This window comes from Triturus cristatus, chromosome 1_1 (assembly GCF_964204655.1).
Source record: "Triturus cristatus chromosome 1_1, aTriCri1.1, whole genome shotgun sequence".
In the NCBI taxonomy this organism is placed as follows: Eukaryota; Metazoa; Chordata; class Amphibia; order Caudata; family Salamandridae; genus Triturus; species Triturus cristatus.
The window spans coordinates 92,448,410-92,474,549 of record NC_140579.1 but is presented as its reverse complement, the minus strand read 5'-3'; the positions used below and the strand labels follow the sequence as shown (position 1 = coordinate 92,474,549).

At 46.1% G+C, this 26,140-nt stretch overlaps 1 protein-coding gene across 1 annotated transcript in view; it reads right to left on the bottom strand.

The window, feature by feature from the left end:
* LOC146869587 (E3 ubiquitin-protein ligase TRIM39-like) overlaps nt 1-25,069 on the bottom strand; it is a 100,286-nt gene extending 75,217 nt beyond the window's left edge. Inside the window, exon 1 of the mRNA XM_085606695.1 lies at nt 24,580-25,069. Coding sequence (XP_085462821.1) covers nt 24,580-24,993 — 414 coding nt within the window. The 5' untranslated portion in view covers nt 24,994-25,069. The remainder of the gene's footprint in view (nt 1-24,579) is intronic.
* Nucleotides 25,070-26,140: the final 1,071 nt, after the last annotated feature.

Genomic DNA, 26,140 nt, shown 5'->3' with positions numbered 1-26,140 from the left:
GGCTAAGCCCACTCCAGGTCACAACTAAACAAGCCTAGGAGAGGAAACCAATTTGCGCAAGGCCACCTGAACAAGAAAGGCCTGGACCAGCTGAAACGGAGGGAAAGCATAAAGGAGGTCCTGAGGCTAAGGACAAGTCCAGCCGTTGACTCCTCATGCCAGGGGACACCGACCCAGAGAAAAAAAAAAAAACGCTCCACTTTGGCATTACCCGGGGCCGAAAACAGGTCCACCACAAGGAGGCCCCAACAAACCACCATCTTGCTGAACAAACTGGGAAACCGGGAGAAATCCTTGGACGATGGAATGTCCCTGCTCAACAGTCAGGCACGAACATTATCCACACCTGAATGTATAGAGCAGACAGCCCCAGAACCCAGTCCTGAGCCCACAGGAAAATGCCGCTATATGACTTCCCCACCAGATTGTCCGTCCCAACCACCACCATCTGACCCCGCAGAGAATCCTGAAAATGGAGTAGAGGGAGCCAAATTGCTCGTAACTCCCTCCAGTTCGAAGACCTTCGGGAGTCCAGCAGAGACCAGCATCCTTTAACTTGCCAAACTGGACAGGCTGGCATCTGAAGTTACCACAAGTGGAGCTGGGGGCGACAACGAGATCCCGGACAGAAGCTGATGCTGGCAGAGCCACCAGGAGAGTTCCTCCCGGATCCGGTCCGTCATCTGCAGTGGAGCCAACAGATTCTGGGCCCCTGGAGATCAAACCGTCACAACGCAGTTGGCCAGGCGAAGAAGGTTAAACCGGTACCAGGGCACACGAAACACCAGAAGCCAAATGCCCCTGCATCCTCAACCACTCAGCTGCCGCAGTAGCTTCCTGGGACAAACGCCAAATCCTGTGCCTGCAAGGAGAGCAGGTGCCTTGCAGACAGAGTAACACGGCAGTCCAGTGTCTGAAAACGAGCCCCGATAAAGACCATGCCCTGAATGGGGGGCCAAAGAAGATTGTTCCCAGTTCACCAAAATCCTGTCTCCCTGAAGAACCACCAAGACCCTTTCGACCTGAGCGAGCAACAGAGGCTCCTCCGCTGCATACAGCAAAATATTGACCAAATAGGGATGAACGAACACACCTTCCGCATGAAGGATAGTCCTGAGCGGCACCAGCACCTTCGTAAAGACCCTTGGAGAGGACTTGAGGCCGAAGGGAAGACCACAAAACTGAAAATGGGCTCCTCCTACCACGTACCTCAGAAATCGCTGAGATGAGGCCGTGAAGATAAACGTCCTCAGGATTGCAAGGACGCCAAAAATTCTCCTAGCCTGACCAGTGGGATAAATCGCTTAAATGGTCAACATTCAGAAGTGAACAGCTCAAACCCAGGAGTTGACCCACTTCAGATCCAGAACGGGCCAAAATTCTCCCGAGACCTTCTGTACTAAGAACAAATGGGAGTAGGCCCCTGTGCTGACTTTCCACACCCTGCAAATGGTCCGTTTGGCACGCAAATTCCTGACCCTCCAACAGTGCCAACCTCCACAGACAGGCAGTCGGAACAGGAGTCAGCCATCCACCCATATCTGAGGGACCCTGCCACAAATCGATCTTATAACCATATTCCAGTCTTCAGGAACCTGCGATCCGAAACATTCAGATTCCAAACTGGAAGAAAATGCCTGAGCCTGCCTCCTACAGGCATAGATCCTTCGTGACTGCGATTGTCAGGGGCCCTTCTTGGCAGACCTCTCAGGTGTAGAGGCAGCACACTTGAGAGAAAAATCGAGGTTGGTATCTTCTCCTCCGTAAAGACTGACGGGACTCGAGCTTCGGGGGATGTCCTGGAGGACCTATTCCAAGCTTTACTAGACGATGAAGTACCACCTATATAAGGCAAGACATGCTTCTGTTCCATGAAGGCCTTAGAAATCATGGCCGGTAACTGATTCCCAAAGAGAACCTGACCCTCAAAGGGAAATTTCAGCAATGTCACCTTCTCCCAAGGACCTGCCTTCCACTGCCTGAGCCATAAGCAACGTTCGGCGGCCACCAAGGCCCCAGTGCACATAGCTGAAGCTCGAATAATAAAAGAAATGTCCACCAGCAGCTTAGCCTGCTGTTCCATGGCAGCCTGGAGCTCAGAACACTCTGAACCTTCCTGCACAGCCATGGCCATCTTGTCAAAATCCTGCACCACGTACTGAGCAGAAAAGCATATAGGCTTTCCCTCAAATTCAAGTTCTCTGCAGCAGAGGCCTTCTTAAGGCCTTAGTACACTTTATTTGTGGCATCCGTTAGGGTACAATCCTGCGGCTGAATGGCAGTTTTACCGATCAGAGTACCCAGAATGGAGTCCAACCGCACAGTGTGGGGCAAGGGGTCATCCCCCTCCACCAAATATAGCTTCTGGAGAAAGTGAGGGACCTGAACCTTGTCCACCTCTCTCCACTCCCTCATCACCATCTCTCGAACTGGGCCCTAAAAAGGCATGCCCATTCTGTGGAAAAAGGGTCCCTCCGTCCTCGCCATGCTGCAAAGGAGGAAACCCTAAATTGTCCTCTACATGAGCTAAAACGCCCCACATCTCCTCCCTGGAGACATATTTCCCACCAGAGGAGGTAGAAGGCTCCTCCCTGTCCGAAGAAGACAACTCACCTCCGCAATCCACTGTCTGAGGCCAGGAAAGACTAACATGCAATGGACGAGCCTGGAGGGCTTTGGAAACAGCAGTCTCAATCATGCCCCGACCCTCCTTCTTGGACAGGAGAGGCACGTCACCCCCATCACGGCCTTGCACCCGCGGCCTCTTCAGGGGAATTGGAGACACATCCGATGTGGAGGAGGAGGAAGAAGGCACGACATTGTTCCTCTTAAACATTCTCTTCCGACCCATGGCATCAGCATAAACTACACCAACACTGCAGCTGATAAATAGCTGTAGTGAAACCCAGCAGTAAACCAATGAGGCCGTGCCACAAAACCCCTATCCAATCAGTAAAAAAAGAAAAAGAAAAAACAAACAAAAAAAAAAAGACGACGCAATACATTAAAAGAAAACGTCCTACCAGCTCTCCGGGACGCTCCTGCTCCCGTCGATCCGGCAGCACCGCGCCCGTACCAGGAAACACAGTCCCAGCCTCACAAGGACTGCCAGACTCCGTGACTGCGTCCATATATATGCCAGTGCTCCACTCCGAGAACGAGGAGACTCAGGAGGCACCCGCGTCACTGGAGGATCGCCGCCCGCAGAGTCTGTGATCCAAGAACCAAAGACTCCCCGGCACCACCACAGAGAGAAATACTGAAGGTAAGTCTCACCTAGGGAGACAAAAAGAACAGGAGGTGGTGGGGGCAGACGGTGTTTTTTTAGGCTGGGGGTGGATCGGGGGTAGGCGAAGTGAAGGCTACCCTAATACGTACATACATTGCTAAGTTAGCATAGCCACGTTAGAAGCCTGAAAGCCATCTTGCCGCATTTGCTGCTTTTGCACACGACACTGCAGTTACATGTTATTATTTGAAAACTGCTTGCTCGACTTTTTCTTCACATGAGAACTGTCTGTGGTTCACATGCCTAGCCGTGCGCTGCGACCTTGGTCTGAACATTGTGTAAAAGAAACAGTCTGGGTTGCTAGACAATGCATGTTTTTGAGTTCAGGTTGATCGGCCCACTATTTAGCCATAACACACACGCAGCTGCGAATACCTGAAAGTCGAGGGCTTTTAATATTGCAGGCTGCATGTTTAACACACATTCTGAAGAAGAGTTTTCCTGCGAGAAGACTTCATCTGATCCTGTGATGTGACTTCACTAAGCTGATCCTTGAGGTATGGGGTTCCCCATTCAAGCCTAGAGACCTTTTATTAGTCTAATTATATTAGCTTGTTAGTGAAGGGGAGGTGGTTGAAACCCACTGTCATTTATAACATGATTTCTTCCTTTATTTTTTATGGTATTGTAACAATGCTGATGGTTTTGATATTATTCATTTGTCTGCTTGTATTAGCCAAAGTACTGCATCTTAGGACACGTGGTTCATAGAATAAACTCTTTATTTTTATCGTGTCTTTGTTTACTCTTGTTGTGGACTGATATGAGAATAATAACGAACAGGTATTTCTGATTCCCACCATTTCTGAGAGTACCCTAAGTCACTTGTTCTGGGTTGTCTATTGATTGGGACCTCCGTGATAATACGGATAACGAATGGGACACCGATGCTGGCCGGATAGGGGTTCTGGGTTCTGAGGTGAGTTTTTGGTACACCACAATTCACTGAGGTCCTGGTTTCCTGCGCATAGTTCTGTGTATGAGCAGAATCCCTGCAACATGGCACACCTAACGTTTGGTCTATTGATTTGAAACGTCTTAGTAGTGCTTATATTAGTCCACGGCACCCTCACTCTTGTTTCCGGATAACAGGAGTGACGGATTCAGACCTACCTCTTACTATCGTAATAGGTTCCTTCAAGCTTGATCATTAAAAAGGTTTCTGAACCCTTGTGCTACTACTAAATCACAGTGTAGATTTGTCCTTATGGCGGTCGATATAGCGGCTCATAGCCGCACGCCTCTACGACGTCACTTGACGCAGTATGGGGTGCCGGACGATGGCATGGCTGTAATTTTTGTGGTAGGTGCCAATGCATCTTATCCTTATGAGTTGTTTTACTCTTGGGTGACTCTGCCTGCGGTGAGTGAGGACGATAATACGTTTCACTCTTACACGGCCACACAAATACCAGCCACCTATACACCGTACAGGACACAGGAAATACCAATTTCTGCTTGGCAGCATAGTATTTGGTTTAATGGCGCCCTTCCCCATGCGGTTATACCGGCGAGAATGGGCCCTTTGTCCATTGCAAGGGCCACATGGCCGGTACTAGCCGGATATATGCCTCATCCCCGCTACCTTCAAGTAGCGGTGGCTGAGTTGCGTGTACTGCACACAGCTCTTATTGATGTTCATAGGGCTTTAGTGCAGTACGTGTCACGCAATGTGCAGGTGGGGGCACCTGTTGTTGCGGGACAACCAACGGACCACCACGCGGTGGTCATTAGTCCTGTTATGGTTAATTCGGTTGTAGGCAAGTGCCCCCAGAATAGGGATGATTTCCCTTATTGGCTTGCTGAGAAATTTGACCAACTGGAAGCGGTTTATCCAAATACAACTCCTGTGGAGAAACACAGGATACTTACCATTAGTTTGCCGAAAGACCTGGTCCCGGATATGGCAGATTGTGAAAACTGGGGCAAGGTCTTTGCTGCGACATATTCGAAGTGCTTCGGCACTCCGTCTCTGTCGGTGCTGCCCTCCATTATTAAACGTGTTCAGGAAAATCACGGTGCGGAGGCAGCAGTTGAATTGGGAATGCGGCTTGTCGGAGTGTTCGATGTGGTTGCTACCATGATATTGGGCAACCTAAAAGGAGATGCTACGCAATTCCAAGTGCTTAATAAATTAGCCGAGGTGGAAGACGAAGACGGAGTTCGCGAAAATTATCGCGAATGCCTATAGACAGGTTGGTCGTAGCGCCTTAGGTGTTAAGCCAGCTGTGAAAACTCCTGATTCCAAACAGCAAACAAAGGCGGACTCGTCGGGTAAGGTCGAACGCCCTAATTCTCCAAAACAAAATTGCCGCGCAAAGAAACAGGGGAAGCAGCAACAGAAACAGGAGTCTCGCCCTGCCTCTCCCGTTCAGTCAGGTAGTGAACGAACTTATGATCTGCGTGATCGTGCTACTATTAAGTCACCTGATCGATTTCAGGTTTCTGAACAACGTTCTCCTCGTTCTTCACAGGAAACATCGACTTCACAGTCCGGTGGCGGAGGCGGTGGCAAGGGTCGGGGTGCCCCACAAGTACGTGAGCAGTCCCGGCAGACTGACGGCAAAGGCAAGCAAGACGAGTTTGCACGTCAAAGACCCCGTTTCAAAAGAAGAAAGTTGCTGCACTAACAGTGAGGTATGCCACAGATAGTGCGGACACAGCTTCAGAACCTGACATGGGCTCTAACGCTGCTAGACAGCGCAGCGGAAGTTACCATAGTGCGACAAGCTCTGCGTCCATTTCTGGCGGCGACAGCAACTGATACGTTTGTTACTGTTGAAACTGCTGACACTAGAGTGGCTCCCCCTGACAGATTATATGATATAGTCCTACTCATTGAAGGGGACATACAACGGACAATAAAAGGGATTTTTTGGGATAATCTGACTACCTCCTATGATATCCTCCTGGCGGAGGCAGATTGGCCACCAGCTTTCATTTTAGATGCTCCTAGAGGGGAGGAGGTAATCCTCCCGTCCTTTGCGCACACAGTGCTAAAGGACCAGGCTAAACAGTTCGCTGAGGAGTGAGCACTGGTGCTAGCACCGGCATTGTATCATTACTCAGGTGGGATGGGATAAATTGTCCCCCTGCCATGAGATTCCATTGCGGTCCATGCCCCAGCCCCAACCCCAATATCCTATGCGTCGTGAAGCTATCCTTGATCAATTGGAATATCAGGGTGTTATCGAAACTTGTGTATCCCCTATGAATACCCCTTTATTCACTGTGACGAAGCCTGACGGGTCGTACCGTTTAGTTTTGGATTACCGGCACTTAAATTCGCATTGCCGGACATGCGCGGTACAGAATACTCACAGTTCGGCTCTCGTCGACAGTCTCGTGCGGAAGAGATTTAAAACCACACTTGACATTTCCAATGGCTTTTACAGCCATAACCTGTCCTCACTAAGTAGTCAGTGGACAGCGTTTACCTCAGGCGGCAAACAAAAACTGTTTACAAGATTAGCCATGGGCTATAAAAACAGCCCTGGCGTCTTTGCCGCACGCGTGATCTCTCTTTTGGAAAGAATAGACCCGGATACGTACTCGTATGTCGATGATATCTATCTCACGGACGACGAGTTGACACCGCATCTAAGTCGCGTTGACAATATTATTGTGAGATTTGCAGACTACGGTTACAAATTCAATTTTGCGAAGTCTCACATTGCAGAATATACAGTGTTGTTTTTGGGCTACGAGCTCAACAATGAAGGTAGAGGATTGGCTCCTCACTTTCTGGAGAAGTGCGCATGCCTGCGTGCTCCTACAACATTGAAAAAAATTGCAGTCTTTGCTGGGTTTTCAAAATTTCGGTTGAACGTACATTCCTGATTATGCCCAGCGTATCAAGCCGCTTTATGCCTTGGTACAGCCTACTTTTTCAAAATCTAGCTGGCAGCTAGAGCATTCAGCTATTTTGCAGTCTCTACAGGCTGATCTTCTTGCTTCAAAATACTTACTGACACGTGATAACCGCACTAACCTGGTAATAAGAATTTTACCGGGCGCAGTGGGTTTCACATACTTAACGTTCAATGAGGGCGATACCGTCCCATTGCGTACAAATCACACCTGTACACCTCTGCTGAACTGCGCTTTTCCACAGTCGAGAAAGTTCTGACAGCAGTGCAGATGGCGATCCTTAAAGAACGCGCACTGTCCCAAGGAAAGCGCATGTTGGTTGTGACACCATATCCTGCCCTTGAGGCGGTGACGAAAGCGAGTGTACCTAATTCTAAAGCTTTGCATCCACGGTGGATACAATGGGCCACGACTTTGACGATCGCCAGATGTCACCTACATCTTTGACACCACATTACAGACTCAGGAGTACTTACAGTATGAATTTGTTCATCCGGCTCCTCTGTCTTTGCGCCTGCTCGAAGATTACCATTGTGTCATTTACACTGACGGTTCGGCGCACCCGGCGATTGGATCGAAGCATGCCTATTCAGCGGCCTGCGCAATTGTGGTGGGTACATTCGTAAATGGTGAATTCCAATCTGATGTGCATACGCAGTCATTGGGTGATTGTAACGCATAATTGGCGGGGCTTCGTGCTCTGGTGCTTGCACTGGAGTTTGCTGATCCCCGGGTCACTACTCTTATAGTGAGTGACTCATTTTATTGTGTCCAGTCATACAATGACAATCTATATTTTTGGTCTCAAAATGAATATTGCGATACCAAAGGTAGCACAATTAAGCATAAAATGCTTTGGGTTCGAGTGGCAGAATTTAAAAGAACGTCTCCCACTCGTGAATGTTATTCACACTCTTGGTCACCAACGACTTGGTGTCCATGCTGTCGGAAACAGCTTAGCTGACGAGGCAGCAAAAACAGCAGTGGCAACATATTTAGTAGCAGCAGTTACAAGATCCAAAAGTAAGATTGATGATGACATCTTGGCAGCCATTGCTGCTACAGAGAAGGGAAGTAATTACCCGAAAGGTTTCCCTCCTCGTTACTTTTATCACTCAAGTCCTGATAACGTCCCTTTAGTAAGGATTAACGACGTTGGTGACAGATTGATTCCCAACGCGGACTGCAGACCATCTTGGATACTAGCAGCTCACGAGGGTTTGGCATCTGCCCACGCCGGCGTTGCAGCTACTGTATCTCTGCTACAACAACGTTACTGGTGGTTCGGTTTATATAAACAAGCGCGTGCTTATGTTCTTGATTGTGACATTTGCCAACAGATTAAACCTTCAACTGTTGCGCGTCCACCTCAAACTGCGTTGTACATATCTAATAAACCACTTGGGTGTGTTTATTTAGATCAGTGCGGTCCTTTTTCCTCTGATACTGCGTACAAGTACATCTTGGTTGCAGTGGATTCGTGCACACGTTTTCTGTGGGTATGGCCACAAAGGAGTGCTGATTCACGGACTGTCATCAGGGATTTGCGTGTCTTTGTGGGAAGTTTTGCGTGTGGTACCTTTCATTCTGATCAGGGCCCTGCGTTCGCCTCTAAGGCTTACAAGGGGGCCATGAGAAATTTGGGGGTCCAAGTCAAATTTTCGTCTCCCTACCGGCCTGAGGGTTATAGTGTGGTGGAGCGAATGAACCGTGACTTAAAGCAATCTTTGACAGCACGTGTTTTGGGCACTGGCTCGCCCATTTGTATAACGTCCAACGTGCACTTTATAATCTCCCTAGAAGGTCTCTGGGTGGGCGGACCCCATACATGATGCTCTTCGGAATAAGAATGTTTGTCCAAGACCTTGATGGTCTAGACATGGCGGCGTCTGCCGCACCCTTTGACGTAGATGATCACTGTGCTGTATTGCAGAATCTACAAGAAGCCAGAGACAGTCTATCGAAGGCACACTTGCCCTCCACATCTGATGCGGCGCTTCAGATTCCGATAGTCGGCTGGCTACCTCGAGTTGGTGACCTGGTCCGTGAGAAGGTGGAGAACAAGAAGGAGTTCCGCCCCTCTTATCGTGCACCGGTTCCAGTGCTTGGCGTGCAGGGTACAAGAACAGTCATTTTACCTCCTCTTCCTGGTCGCAAGGATAACAGGTACATCTCTATTGACAATGTCAAACTACAGCGAGTGGCTGATACTTCTTAGCATGACTTCAGCGGTTTCTTGCCCTGCGATGCTGAGAAATTCTGTTTTGGCTCCAGCATCTACCACCTTGTCTGATGTTGTCATCGAGATGCATATAGTTACTGATCCCTTGATACTACCACCCGTTGGTGGTGTGCCTGAAGATTCTGAGTATGCTTATCCTGCAGATGTAACATTGCCGGTTTTACAGTCAACGACGGTTACACAGTCACGTTTCTCCTTTGACACTAACTCAATGACTTCCAATTCCCCCTCAAATATTTCTATTTTTGTTGTCTGGTTTAAAAGACACTTTTTGATTGCCCCTTGGACTTACATTTGGCTGGTGCTCAGAAGTATGTTTTTGTTTAACTCAAATGGTCTGCGGCTGAGGAGGATACCCTGCGGGAAGAGGAGGCGAAGGGCACACGTAAAAAACCCGGTTTCCCTGGAATGGGCGCTGTTGATGCATCAGTTTAAACAAGTCCCGCCCCTAACTGATCGGAACGCGACCGTGACCACCCCTACTGCCACGCGGCAGAGCGCAACGCCCACCCACCCGGAGGACACTCCCCCCTAATACTGTACACCCACCCTGGAGTGATTAGGTTCCTATCCCTGCTGCCCCGAGGTCTGCGCCTATGCTGTATGTCCGCCTGCTTCGTCGTACTGCGGCCAGGGGTTCCCAATGCGCAGCTCCACCGGTCACCTTACGGATCACCTGTGATATAGTCTAGCTGACCCTTCTCTAATAGTCCATGACTGCTCCTAGTTTTCTCCCCCCCTCCCTGGTTTGATCTTTTATTCGGCAAACACCTGTTACCTTACACACAACTGCAGTAAAGATAATTATACATATCAAGATTGATTTCACCTGACTGAAAACATGTGCTTAATGATATTGTGATCCAATACTGATATGTAACGAAAGAACTAACAAATGCCAATAAAAATAAGTTTTTAAAAAAAGTATGTTTTTGTTTATGTCCATTGGATTCGTGGTGGTATTTTTTCGCCTTGTGAATGGAAACTACCTTAAGGAAAGGTCTACAATTAGACTCATTGATGGAACTTTGGCCCCCCACTCCTCTTCTCACATCATGAAAAGTGACCAGACTTTTGTGAACATTACCGCCTGGCCTGTGCGTGATGGGATCGCTTGGGATGCTGTTAAATTTCAAATTCATGGTCCCACTGAAATGATTAATGTGCCTAATGTCTTTCGTGTTTCTATGGGTGATGTAGTTAAACAGAACATCCGATCGGATGATTGGGATGTACAAGCAATTGAAGTACTGTTTTCTGATTTGAAATGTTATGCTGCATTTGATGCTGAAGATTTGTATTTAAATACTGCAAATTATGGTGAACAATTTTGCTATCAACATTATGGCACACATTTCCTACACAGAGCAAATACTTTTTGTAATTTTGTTAATTACACACAATGGGAACATTGTCCGGCCCCTTTGTCTGGCAGCTCTGCCACGTTAGTGAACAAGTTCACATATTTTTCGGATTTTAGTGTGTCTAGTCCGACCTCTTTATTTTAAACTGGCGGCTGAAACTGCCTCTAAGGTTAGATTAACACATACCAAATTGTTATATTCCAAGTCCTTTATGGACGAATTGGCTATCGGAGGTTATGACCTATGGAAAGCTACTATCGATCTTAAATCGGTTTGGGGAACTAAACCGTGGCAGGTACAGGGAACAGAAGCTTTGCATCGTGCCTGTCTTATCCCAAACCACATGTTATTTTTGAATTCATCTATTTTTCAGACCCCCTGTTTTGGATTGGCTATATCTAAAAAATTGAATTCCCCCTCGATCCCGGATCTGGGTGCTTATCCCAATTGGGAAAATCATACAGATCTGTCCCTAACTATGTTGCAGTCCCTCGTTTCCAACACCACCTTCAATGTTTCAGCATTAGATCCTGAGGGGTGGTTGGTATGGCAAACTGGCTCAGATTCATGTCAACGTCGATTTCTAGCTTTAGCTCCTGGGTATACTCAAGTTAGAGTAGATCCTCGTTTTGAATCATCACACACTGTAACTACCTACTCTGTGGGTATGTTATGCCAGTCATAGCTGCAACATTCCACATTAGCATCTGTTAAACTTAATTTATCACGTTTAAACGATAAAATAGATTTGAATGATTTTATTAAGGGTCCTGCGATGGGCAGGTCCAAAAGATGGGTGTATGCTATTTACAACGAAGTTTGGAAACTGTCGCAGATTGAAGCTGCGTCCAGATTACGTGCTATTGACCAGGCCAATATGGAAAAGGTATTGGCTGTGATAGATAATAGCATAAACACCTTGTCTTCCAGAATTTATACTTTAGATAATATTGTTTCATCTGTCGTAGACATTGTGCAGAATGATTTGTCTGTTTTGTATCATGGCCAGAATCAGTTGCGTTCTATTATGCAGTTTGCATGGACTTTGCAAACGTTCAAGGCAGGGAAAGTCCCTTGGGACTACATGAATGTTTCATCGTTATTCTTTCCTTGACTGCGAAACAACAGCTCATGTCCATGAAAGATGCTATTATAAATTGCTGCACATTGAAAAATTAGAACCTTTGCCATTCTCAATTGCTGAATTAAACTCGGCTGTGTGGCTTACTCACGGGTTGATCACGTTACCTTTTCCCCTGTTTAAGTTCAGTTCGTGCATGAAACACTATGCGCTTGGCAGATATGAACAACTTGGTACTGCCTTCCTGCACGAAGTTTGGTCGCTCCCGTTCACATATAGATGCATGCGGGAGGGCAAGGAGGTTTACTTAAAGGGTGAGGAGTGCACTTCTGCCCCTGATCATTCTGTAGTGTGTAGACACATACAATTACATGGCGCTTGCAATATGCACGCTCCTAATTTGGCTTGCGTCCTGAAGGGTATTCCGGTGCCAGTTATAACCCCTTCATTTACGCTGCTTGCCAACTGTAGTTATTTGGTTTTAAATAATGAAGCTTGCTGTGGGATGCTAGAAGGAATACCTTACATAGTAACTGTTTCACAGCGTGTAGTTTGCTGTAATAATGTCCTTTTCCCACCCCCGCATGGCCGGCTCGATGTTTCCATCTGGCCTTCGATTCCAACCTTGAAAGCAGAGTTAAACAAGATGAGCAGAAAAAGGGCTCTTTTGTCTCAAAAAGAGGTTGCTTTGACTTTGTCCCGTGAAACATTTCTTCTTCACGTAGCAAACACCCGCACGGAGGTGCAGGCGCTTTTGAATACTGACCTCCCCCTGCATTTTGGGACCTTGATACAAACTATCTTTAATGCCTCGTCTACGAGTGGCCTGGCACATTTTTTTTAAATTGTGGGCTCCGGCCTCGTGACATCTTTCCAAACTATTTTTGGTGTGATCCCCGCATTTTTTCATTCTATTTTATCCAGTGTCTTCGGAGGTCTTCCTTTGCTCCTGGCTCTTGTAGCTGGGGTGCTTTTGTTGATCTGCGCGCTACGCTATGGCTGCACACCTTGCGTTACAAGACAGCATGCCCCGTCTGCTACATCTTCGTAACTGGATGCTTGAATATTATGGCACCTTACCCCTGGCGACCTTAAGCGTCGCGTATGGATTGTCCTTCCGGTTTCCATTCTTTACTTGTGTGCAACCAGTCTTTCACTGCCTGGATTGTCCATTCCAGTGGGCTCTGGATTTGTGCCTGTCAAACTTGGTGCCACCTGCCCCGGATTTTGATCAACTGATGGGCCCCTTAGTGACTCATGAGTTTGCCTGTTCTGGTGTTGGGTTTATGGCCTTGGGTGCTGCACATGGAGTCCTTGGAAATTGGGACATCGGAGAGGCTGCTATTGACTTCCTGGAACGAAGTTATGTTGAGGAACCTGCCTGTTGTCCTCGTGTGGTGCTGGAAGCTCCAATTATAAATGAACACGTGTGTTCCTTTCCCTTGCTAAATTGGATGGCAGATACTTTTGTGGAACGCTCCAATGATTTCCTCTTGGAGGCTGTTGCAACTTATTGTGCTTATACCTTGATGGATTGACTCTTTAACAATGTCCAGTTCTGGTGCATCCATCGATGTCATTTTTTCCCCATTTTTCATGTTTTTTTTCCTTGAAACATCGTTTTTCTTTTAAATTTTCTCTTCTGTTTTTTTCCTCTCCTTTCGAACTTTACACTTACCTTATATGGACTTATAGTTCATGCCCTTGGTTCCGTTCTCTCCAACTTGAACTCTGCGTTCTTGATAAGTGCGCCCCTAGTGGTTAGTAGCCATAACATGCATGCAGCTGCCAATACCTGAAAGACGAGTCCTTTAATATTACAGAGCAGCATGTTTTTAGAGGCATTCGAAACGAAGAGCTGTTGCAGGAGAGAGCCTAGCTGATCCTGTGATGTGATTCCACTAAGCTGATCCATAAGGTATGGGGTCCCCCATGCAAGCCTAAGAGACCTTCCATTAGTCTAATAATAACCTATTAGTTGTTAGAGAAAGGAGGGTGGTTGCTTTCCACTGTCATTATTGTAATGATTGCTCCTTTCATTCTGTATGGTATTGTAACAATGCTGATGGTTCTGATCTTGACCATTTGTCTGCTTATGTTAGCCAAAGTACTGCATCTTAGGACGCGAGGTTTATAAAATAAACTCTTTAAACTTTACCGTGTCTTTGTTATTCTGTTGTGGACTGATATATAGATACAAACCGGTATTTCGGATTCCCACCACTCCTGAGAATATCTAAGTCGCTTGTTCTGGGTTGTCTATACATTGGGACCGCCGAGCTAAATCTCGGATAACGAATGGGACACTAAGCTAGTCGGATAAGAGGTTCTTGATCCTGAGGGGAGTTTCTGGTACACCACAATTCTCTGAGGTCCTGGTTTCCTGCGCATAGTTCTGTGCATAAGCAGAATCCCTGCAACAGTACCTAATGTATTTCGAGTTTCTATGGGTGATGTGGTTAAACAAAATATTCGTTCTGATGATTGGGACGTTCATGCCATAGAAGCATTGTTTTCGGATTTGAAATATTATGCCGCATTTGATGCTGAAGACTTGTATTCAGACACTGCAAATTATGGGGAACAGTTGTTTTCAACATTATGGAAATCATTTCCTGCATAAAACAAATACGTTTCGAAATTTTGTAAATTTTACCCAATGGGAACATTGTCCAACACCAATTTTAGGTAGCTCGACTACATTGGTAGGGAAATACATTTATTTTTCTTTAAAGTGGCGGCTGAGCCTGCCTCAAAGGTAAGGCTGACACACACCAAATTATTATATTCTAAATCCTTTATGGATGAGTTGTCAATCAAAGGTTATGATCTGTGGAAGGCTACTATTGATCTTAAATCGGTTTGGGGTTCCAAACGTGGCAGGTTCAAGGAAAAGAAGCTTTGCATCATGCCTGCCTTATACCAAATCATATATTGTTTTTAAATTCAACCATCTTCCAAACCACCTGTCTTGGATTGGCTACTTCGAAAAAACTAAATTTTCCCTCTATTCCGGATCTTCGTGCTTATCCGAAATGGGATAACCAAACAGATCTGTCCCTTGATGCGTTGCAGTTCTCTATCGCGAATACATCTTTCAATATTTCTATATTCAGTCCAGAAGGATGGTTAATATGGCAGAGGAGTTCAGATTCCTGTCAACATCGATTTCTGGGTCTGCAACCTGGGTATATGCAGCTATGCGTAGACCCTCGTTTTGAGTCCTCCAATACAGTGACTACCTACTCTGTAGGGAAGTTATGTCAATCCTGGCTGCAACATTCCACCTTAGCATCTGTTAAACTTCATTTATCAAAATTACATGACAAAATAGATTTGAATGATTTTGTTAACCCCTTCAGTGCCCATGACGAGCTGGACTCGTCATGGGCCGCGGTGGCGCTGTGCCCATGACGAGTCCAGCTCGTCATAGACCCCGCCCGCTAATGCAACGGCCGGCACTGGGCGGGGAAAGGGGCGGGCACTGAAGGGGTTAAGGGTCCTGTGGGTGGCAGGTCCAAAAGATAGGTGTACGCTATTTACAACAAAGTATGGAAATTGTCACAAATTGAGGCTGCGTCAAGATGGAGAGCGATTGATCAAGCCAATATGGAAAAAGTACTAGCCGTTATAGATAATAGCATTAACACTCTTTCTTCCAGAATTTATACGTTAGACAACATGGTTTCTTCTATTGTTGATATTGTACAGGATGATATGTCTGTGTTGTATCATGGTCAAAATCAATTGCGTTCTGTTATGCAGTTTGCATGGACATTGCAAACGTTAAAGGCAGGGAAGGTCCCATGGGACTACATGAATACGTCATCTTTGTTTCTTCCCTTTAACCTTACCGCAAAACAACAATTTAATGTCCATGAAAGATGCAACATATTCATTACTGCATATTGAAAAGTTAGAACCTTTACATTTCTCCGTAGCGGAATTGAATTTGGCCGTGTGGCTTATCCACGGCCTAATCACATTACCTTTTCCACTGTTTAAATTTAGTTTGTGCATGAAACATTATGCTCTGGGTAGATATGAACAACTGGGGACTGCGTTTCTACATGAATTATGGTCACTCCCCTTTACATATAGATGTACGAGAGATTTCAACTCCTTACCTACCCTCCTATACCCAACGTTGACCTCTTGGTGGCCCGCTCACTCAATCTTTCTGCCCCTCTTACTGTTGTTCTTGTATATCGTCCCCCTCAATCCATGCCCTCTTTTGTTGCTTCCCTTCAGGACTTATTGGCCACTTTGGTGGTCAATAACTCCTCTGTTCTCCTGCTCGGCGATTTCAATTTTTGGCCGGGAGACGCTAGGGAAGACTCTCACTCCAAAGATTTCTCCGCCACTCTTCACTGTTTGAACTTCACATCTCATGTCACAGCCCCCACCCATGTTCAAGGACACATTTTGGACCAAATTTGGTCTACACGCCCGGTTATCTCATCCCCTTCTATTCTTCCCTGTGTCTGGTCGGACCATTCCATCATTTCTTTTTCTATTCACTTGGGTGTGGTTGACAAGCTTTCTTTTCCCAAAAACCGTGTGGCCCGGAACTGGAATCAGGTTGATCTTGATTCCCTCTCTCTCACTTTGGCGTCTTCTGCCCCGGCCCTTAATGATCTCCCTTTAGAATCACAGGCCGAGCTGGTTAACTCCTGGCTTTCTTCCTCCTGTGACCTAGCTGCTCCGCTTAACAAAATCAAAGCGGTTCGTCCCTATGACGCGCATAAATGGTTTTCCCCAGAGTTAAAAGCACTCAAACTCGACCTCAGGAGGGCGGAACGCCATTGGAGACGGAATTACAACTCCTCTCTGCGTGTCAAATACAAATCACTCCTTAACGTATACAAAAAGGCGATCTTAGCGGCAAAAACCTCTTACTTTACGGAGAGAGTGGCTCTTGCCGCCAATAAATCTCGGGAAATTTTTTCCCTGGTCCACAACCTTGCCACTTCTGACCGCTCCACCCCCAGTCTTCTTCCCTCACAGTCCCTCTGCTCATCACTTAACGATTTCTTCATAGACAAGATCCTGAAGATCAAAGCCAATATTCCCGTGGTGGCCCAACCTAGTTCTACCTGTCTTTCCTCCCCCCCTCGCTCTTCCTTTGCCTCTTTTCCTGCCATTTCTCTTGAATTATTTTTTAAACTCCTAGCTAAAGTCAGGTCTGGTTCCCCTGCGGACTGCGCGCCAGCTCGCATCCTCAAAGTTCTCTTCACCAACTGCCCCGCCCCTCCTCTTGCCTTTCTCAACTCTTCTTTGGTCTCTGGTTTAGTTCCTTCTTCTTTCAAATCCGCCATAGTCCTTCCCATCCTAAAAATCCTTCTCTTCCTTCTAATTTCCGTCCTATTTCCCTTCTTCCCTACCTTGGTAAAATCCTGGAAGCCCACGTCACCTCCTGCCTCTCCACTTACGTTGAGGAGAACGGCCTATTGGCTTCCCATCAGGCGGGCTTCCGCCCGGGCCACTCTACGGAGTCGGTGGTTCTTGCGGTTCTGGACGAACTAAAGGGAAAAGCCGACCTTAACCTTCCCCAAGCTCTGGTTCTCCTTGACCTATCCGCTGCATTTGACACGGTCGACCATTCCATCCTTCTCGACCGTGTCAGATCAGCGGGTATTCAGGGCGCAGCCTTTTCCTGGCTTGCGTCCTTTCTCCATGAGAGATCCCAGGCGGTTCATCTTTCCGGCTTTTCCACCCCCTCCCGCCCGGTCACTTGTGGGGTTCCTCAGGGCTCTTCTCTCTCTCCCCTTCTTTTCAACCTCTATATTCAACCTCTTATCACATCTCTCCTTCAGTTGGGGGTCTCTGTGTACAACTACGCAGATGACCTTCAACTCATCTTCGATCTGTCTTCTTCTCCTGATTCTCTTTCTAAGTTCTGTTCTACTTTAGTCTTCATTTCTGAGTGGATGAGTGCTAATCACCTGAAACTCAATCCGGACAAGACGGAGCTTGTCCTCACTGGTGGTCCCTCCAACCCCTGGTCCCCTGCTCATTGGCCCCCTTCCTTCGGTCCCCCCCCCCCCTTCCCGTTGCCTCCGTCCGTACTCTTGGCATCAAAGTCAGTCATGACCTTTCAATGCACAACCAGATCAGCTCCGTTGTTTCCTCTTGTTTCTTGTCCCTCCGCCTCATTCGGAAGATCTCACGGTTCTTCTCTACTGACGCTCTTAAAACCATAGTCGTGGCCCTTGTCACCTCTCGCCTCGACTATGGAAATGGCCTATATGTGGGTATTCCTGCCTCTGAATCCCGCAGACTTCAGGCCATCCAAAATCAAGCTGCCCGACTTATTCTTTCCCTCCCTAAATCCTCTCACATCACTCCTGCGCTCAAGTCTCTTCACTGGCTCCCTGTCCGCTTTAGATCTTTTTTCAAATTGGCTTGCCTAGCCTTTCAAGCTCACTCCCGTTCTGCTCCGCTTTTCATCACTTCTCTTATCTCCCCTTATGCCCCTTGTCGCACTCTTCGCTCTTCCTCTATGTCTCTTTTGCACATCCCCCGCTTTCGCAAATCCAGATCGGGTGGCACTCGGTTCTCAGTCCTTGCCCCTCAGTTCTGGAATAGTCTTCCCCTTTCTATTCGTTCTATTCCCATCTATTCTCACTTCCGTAAGGCCCTCAAAACTTTTCTTTTCTCCCAGGCGTTCCCCTCCTAGTCCTTCGAGTTGATTCAGGGAGTTCTGACTCAGGTCCCCAGCGCCAGGAAGCCGCTTGGCCACAGTGCGCTTTATCAAATACCTTTTTTCATTTCATGGTAAAGAGGTATACTTAAAGGGTGAGGAATGTACTTCAACACCTGATCACTCTGTAGTATGTAGGCACATTCAATTGCATGGCGCGTGCAATGTGAACGCTCCTAATTTAGAATGCGTCCTGAAAGGGATTCCGGTGGCAGCGATTATGCCATCATTCACGCTGCTCGCAAACGGTAGTTATTTGCTTTTAAATAATGAAGCTTGCTGCGGGATGCTAGTGGGAATCCCCTACATAGTGACTGTATCACAAAGAGTAGTTTGCTGTAAAAATGTCCTTTTCCCTCCCCCGCAGGGGCAGCTGGATGTTTCCATCTGGCCTTGTATTCCAACCTTGAAAGCAGAGTTCAACAAGATGAGCAGAATAAGAGCGCTATTGTCTCAAAAAGAAGTCGCCCTGACATCTTCCCGGGAAACATTTGTCCTTCATGTAGCTAATACGCGCACCGAGGTGCAGGCGCTTTTGAATACTGACCTCCCACTTCATTTTGGGGCTCTGATTCAAACAATCTTTAACGTCTCGTCAACAAGTGGCTTGGCTCATTTTTTCAAAATTGTGGGATCCGGCCTCGTGACCTCCTTCCAAACTATTTTTGGTGTGATCCCGGCCTTTTTTCATTCTATTTTTTCCAGCGTCTTTGGCGGTCTCCCGTTGATTCTGGCCCTGGTAGCAGGAGTGCTATTATTAATCTGCATACTGCGAAATGGCTGCACACTCTGTGTCACACGTCAGCCTGCCCCGGCTGCTCCATCTTCGTAACCGGATGCTTGAGTACTATGTAACATTACCACTGGCAACTCTGAGTTTGGCCTATGGATTGTCCTTCCGGTTTACCTACTTTACATGTGTGCAACCTGTCTTTCACTGCCTAGATTGTCCCTTTCAATGGGCTCTGGATTTGTGCTTATCTAACACGGTGTCTCCAGCCACGGATTATGATCGGCTAATGAGTCCCTTAGTGGCTCATGAGTTGGACTGTTCTGGTGTCGGGATTATGGCCTGTGGAGCAGCACATGGGAGTCCTAGGGAATTGGGACATCGGAACGGCTGCATATGACTTTCTGGCAAGAAGTTATCTTGCAGAATATGTCAGTTGCCCTCTGATGGTGCTAGAGGCGCCGATTGTCGAAGAACATGTTTGTTCCTTTCCCTTATTAAACTGGATGGCAGAGACTTTTAGAGGACGTGCCAACGATTTCCTATTGGAGGCAGTTGCTACTTACAGTGCGTATACGTTCATGGATTGACTGACTGGTTGTCTGATTTTTCTTTGCACAGACAGGTGTCTATCGCCTTGAATTTTTTATTTCTCCTTTTTTGGTTGTTTTTTTTTGTCTTAGAACTCTCACTGCACCGTAATGTGGATTTCAGATTCGTGCACTTAGTTCCGCTCTATCGAACTTCAACTCTGCGTTCTCTGATTGTATCCTTATGGCTAGCGGTTCGATCAAGGGGGGATGTAGTGAAGGCTGCCCCAATACGTACATACATTGCTAAGTTAGCATAGCCACGTTAGAAGCCTGAAAGCCATCTTGCCGCATTTGCTGCTTTTGCACACGACACTGCAGTTACATGTTATTATTTGAAAACTGCTTGCTCGACTTTTTCTTCACATGAGAACTGTCTGTGGTTCACATCCCTAGCCGTGCGCTGCGACCTTGGTCTGAACATTGTGTAAAAGAAACAGTCTGGGTTGCTAGACAATGCATGTTTTTGAGTTCAGGTTGATCGGCCCACTATTTAGCCATAACACACACGCAGCTGCGAATACCTGAAAGTCGAGGGTTTTTAATATTGCAGGCTGCATGGTAAACACACATTTTGAAGAAGAGTTTTCCTGCGAGAAGACTTGATCTGATCCTGTGATGTGATTTCACTAAGCTGATCCTTAAGGTATGGGGTTCCCCATTCAAGCCTAGAGACCTTTTATTAGTCTAATAATATTAGCTTGTTAGTGAAGGGAAGGTGGTTGAAACCCACTGTCATTTATAACATGATTTCTCCCTTTATTTTTTATGGTATTGTAACAATGCTGATGGTTTTGATATTAATCATTTGTCTGCTTGTATTAGCCAAAGTACTGCATCTAAGGACACGAAGTTTATAAAATAAACTCTTTTTATTTTTACCGTGTCTTTGTTTACTCTTGTTGTGGACTGATATGAGAATAATAACGAACAGGTATTTCTGATTCCCACCATTTCTGAGAGTACTCTAAGTCGCTTGTTCTGGGTTGTCTATTCATTGGGACCTCCGTGATAATACGGATAACCAATGGGACACTGATGCTGGCCGGATAGGGGTTCTGAGGTGAGTTTTTGGTACACCACAATTCACTGAGGTCCTGGTTTCCTGCGCATAGTTCTGTGTATGAGCAGAATCCCTGTAACAGCGGAGGGCCTCACGTGTTAAGAAGGAATGGGGGTAATTGGGTTTCAGCAAAAAACAGTTAACATTTGCACATCACCAAGTAAAGTGTTCTGATCCTATACAAAATATTTTTTTCATCCCATAGAATTACAAACATATGCCTAAATAACTGCTGAAATATATTTTGAAATGTTTGTGCAGATCACCTTAGATATTTCAATGTTGTGTTACAAAAAACAAAACCTGAAATCTTACAGCCTTTCGTTTCACATGCTTTGCACACTGTGATTGTCACACAGTTCACTTTACAAAATCCTCTAACTTCACAGTAATAGAAAGAAAATTAAATGTAGGAAGATAAATTGACTTTTGACCTCTGTCTCTGAATGGCGAGCAAATGTGATAAAAACAATATTTTAAGGCATCTTTATTGCTCATTCACTTTGTGAGCAAACATAATACCTGTTATTTGTCAGCTCAACAAAATGGGCGAGTAGGCACTAAAAATATCTCGTCCTGATGAAATATGACTCGCCATAGTGAGTGGATCCCAATGCACCCACAAACATACCTTGTGCCTTTTATAGGGGATCCACTGGGTTCATGATGATGATCCCTGAATACCTTCAGACATCTTGTGCTCTTCGTTTGCCTCTTCTATGAGGCTCATAGTGAACACCTTGTAATCTCTGAAAGCTGACATACATACCTTATATCAGGGGTTTCCAACCTTTTCTGGAATACGAGCAACTGTTGTTCAATGAAAGTCATTGTGAGCTACTAATATTAGTGTTGTAAGAGTGACCACATCAGACAAGATTACCTTAGTGACCACCATATGCAAGATTACCAGAAGCGATTACCTCAGTGCATCAGGAAGGATTGCCAGCAGTAATGTAAAAAAATAAATAAAAAAAGCTTTATCAATTTGGAATCTATGGGTAATACTTAGCCATTGCTGCCATTCCCCTGGCACCAGATGTGATGAGTTTATATACAGTACATGGAGTGCCATAAACAGTTCCGGCGATCACTCTTTGGTAGGGAATGTGTACCACTGTCTGTGGAGTCATAAATTAAAAGCATTGAATGAGGAATCCAAGTGGGCCTCGACCTTACCCAGACAAACTGCGGCCAGTGAATAACATATCCAGATGTCCAGCATCGGGTATGTGTGATCACTGCGTGTACTGTGTCCCGATTAGCATGTGTTCCTACCTCTATGCAGCATCGGCCTATATGGTGTTTTAGGAACATGCGTACCTCTCTGGTCATGTGTGCTTGTTGGGGCCAATCTCCATTGGCTCTGTGTTCCTATGTGGCATCTGACTTTATGGTGTTTTAGGAACATACGTACCCCTCTGGTAATGTGTGCTTATTGAGGTCAATCTCTCTGGAACATTGTGGTGTCGCTGAACCTATTTGTAGGTACGCTCACGGTTTCCTGTTCGCATGTTTGTCTGCCAGCTATGTGCCACCCCACCTGTGACCTGCCAATCAGTAACCTCAGGCCTGGGTCTCAGAGCCTGCCTGACCATGTATTTCTGAGTCAGAGTTGACAGAGTTCATAATGGGTGAATTCGATAATAGAGATACAATTTCGTTGTCATACATACATGTACTATTAAACCCGTGGGGTGAAATTTGAAATCCCATATTACCCGAACCCATACTTTGCATCCTCTTAAATACTTAACAAGTGAATTCACTTGTGAACCCTGAAAACCCACACACATACCTTGTTATATTCCATATAGGTACTCCAATATAGGCTCAGGTAACATTGTAACCTTTCACCTATACTCTCCCCCTACATTACACACATAACAGTTCTTAGGGACTGACCTTTTTACCTATATACAACAATGCACACAGAACGCAGGATTTTCCCTGGTCAAAAGCCTCATACATTATGCATGAGTATTCTTGGAATCTCAGCAGGACTACCATCTCCTGTATAATAACTATGTGTAAAGTTCATTCCAGATGTCATCCTCAGTCCAACAAGTGGCACAGCAAGGTAGAACCCCCTAGGAGACCTGTGGGTATATAAACATCACATCTTGCTGGGACAAAGAGGAGATCAGGACTTCCCTGCCGACACACTGACGCGAGACGCTGAGGCTCCTGCATGCAGATACTCCAGCTCGCAGTGGTCTAACATCCCTCGTGGGTGTCCAACTCGAGACCAAGAGGGGGTCCCACAGTCTCTCACTTCAGGTAATGGGGTTGACTTTACCCTAGAGGGATTCTTGGCTTAACACCTATATACATGCTAGATTCACTAGGTACATCTAGTTAGGGTAGCATCGTAGGAGTACACATTTTATTGTCATGTATTTTATATACTTGCCTGTATTCATGGTTATAGCAAAATGGCAGAAATCTACCATCCTTTTACTTTCTTAGAGCTTCTAATCCTTTATATCTGTTACAGTCTAATGGTTGTTTCAGCACTCCTATTTACACTAGAATGACGCTGGTTCAATAAATACTTATTGCAAAACGTCCCCACCATTTATTCGGTATATCTCTCGGAGACAAAGTGAGCAAGAGTGACTGAGCGAATAGTACACTGTTTCCACAGTCCTGAGGTATCCGGTTTGTCATGTTCGGTAGTTGCCAAGAACTATTCTCTCCTTGGTAAGAGGAGTTTCTACTGGCACTGTGAGCTAGTTGGTACAAAAGGCCAACATACCCGGTGGGGGTGTTTAGAATCAGTCTGACACCAATCCTATAGTGTATGTTGTCTAAACGCGCAGACTCAATATAGCTTTTATAGGAACTACACGACAACCTTGTGCTACTCTACACCTTTGTTCTCTGTCGAATACACATCATTTTTACAGCACAAAGCAACAGAAAGAACGGTAGTGGCCTGCGATCACCGCACTCTATTTGTCCAATTACTTAAAAAAGTGCTCACTCTTAGGGTCAATTGTTACAAAGACCCGAGATTAACAAAATGGACAATTACAGGAGTAGAGGAGCACAGTAACCATAGGTGTTGCTAAGAGTCCCAGACACTTTAGGCATAGAGCGTGTGGAACTCTTATAGCAACACCTATGGTTACTGTGCTCCTCTACCCCTGTAATCCATACTTTTTACAGACTTCTCCTTCAGGACCCACAGGATGCATTACGATTCGTAAACGTACATATTGCCCTTCAACAGTATCTTATATGGACCTACAGGGTGCCTTGTGACCCCTTGAAATCCTCAAACATTCCTTCTGCTCTTCTGGAGCCTATTCGATGGGATGCAGAGGGCGACGTGTGACCTCTGAACACCCGCACACATAGCTTTTGGTCTCGCGCTGCCTCGGAGTGGCTCACCAAGTGACTTATTGATCTATGAATTTCACAGACATATCTTGTGCACTTCAATCACAGTTGCAGAACATCCACACACACCTTGTACTACTCTGAAGGTTCCTCACAGTGGGACTGTGAGATCCTTGAAGTCCCACAGACATACCCTGTCATCTTCAATTGTAGTACCAGAACACACACCTTGTGCTCCTTTGCAGGATCCTCAATGGGGCTCACAGTGGGACCCTATGATCCCTCAAGGCCCACAGACATACCTTGTACTCCTCTGCAGCCTCTTCTACAGGAGTCACTGAGTGAGTTCTATGCTCGTTGGACTCCCGGCAGACCAAGCATATTAACCTCTGATCCTCTGCACAGAACAGCTTCAGTTTCTCATCATGTTTCTCACACAGATTCTCCCCCTGGGGCTTCTCTGGGGACAGATGAAGCTGTTTTAACATATCCACGATGTTCCCGAGTTGCTTGTTGGGCCGGAGGTTTTTCGCAGAAGATATTTCCCTGCACTGTGGACAGGGGAAGTTTCCATCTCTTCCCTCCCAGGTCTGAGTAATGCAGGAGCGGCAGAAGTTGTGCCCACAATCAATAGTCACTGGATCAGTGAAACATTCCAAACAGATGGAACACGTGGCCTCTTCCTGGAGGTCCCCGAGCTGAGCTGCTGACGCCATGATCCAGAAACGAGAAAGTTAAACTAAGTTTCTTTTTAAAAGTGGGTGAGACGGCGCCATTGAGGGGCAGCGTGGGCTGGGATTGGCTGGCAGTCTGCAGGCTTCCCATTGGTTGCTGTGGATGAGCAGCACCATCGTGGATTGGCTGATAGCTTGCTGGTTTCCATTGGTTGATGCTGAGGACAAGTTTTCTCTAGTCTAATTAGGTAGAGAGTCTGCCGGGTGCCATTGGTTGGTTAATCTCAGCGCAGACTCGGATTTGCTGGTAGCCTGAATGTTCCTATAGGCTTTTATTGGTTGATGCTGAAGATGTGCTGTGACATAGCCTCGTAAACACTCCTGTAACTTTTTATTTTTTTATTTTGTTGCATATTTATATAGCGCGAACTCGACCCGAAGGTATTGGAGCGTTGTACATGTGCACCGTATTTACATTACACATTCAGCACGGGGAGATTATGTGATTTGCCCAGAATCACATAATGTGGACGCGACCTCGAGGCTCGAACCCTGGTTTCCTTCAACAGAGGCGGCAGCGCAGCCCACGGACCACATCCTCTCTATTACTTCACGTTGTGCTCTATGTTTTTTGAAACGTAAAGCATAAAACGGAGGAAGACTTTTAAGACAGTGGGAAAGGGAAAAACACTAGTAGAATAAAAAAAATTAACGAGTGGATTAAAAATGAACGAATGGGCTAGAACTGGATTAAAAATGAACGAATGGGCTAGAACTGAAAAAATAAACACAAGTGTTAGAGAATGAAAGAAGAAACTACATGCGAGGAAGAAGAAGAAAAATAATAAATAGCGCCATAATAGGGAAAAGCTGTGACAATGAGGAGGTGAAAGTAAAAGGGCAAGAAAAGGAAAACAGTAGAAGAAAGAAACCGTTTTGTTTAAAAAAAACTATATATACACAAAAAGTTTTACTGAGTTCGTTAGCTCACTGCACCAGGGGCACTGGGAACCAGAGGCAGCCCTGGCAAATGTTGTCTTACCAGCCCTCATACTCAGACCCCTCAGGATACTGTGGCATAGATTTGCAAATTTAGCGGCACAAGAATGGAAATTATGCGGCATTTTTGTGGCACTTTATTTTACTCGTCATTATTTCTTTCAGCCTTAAATTAATGGAAACTGTTTAA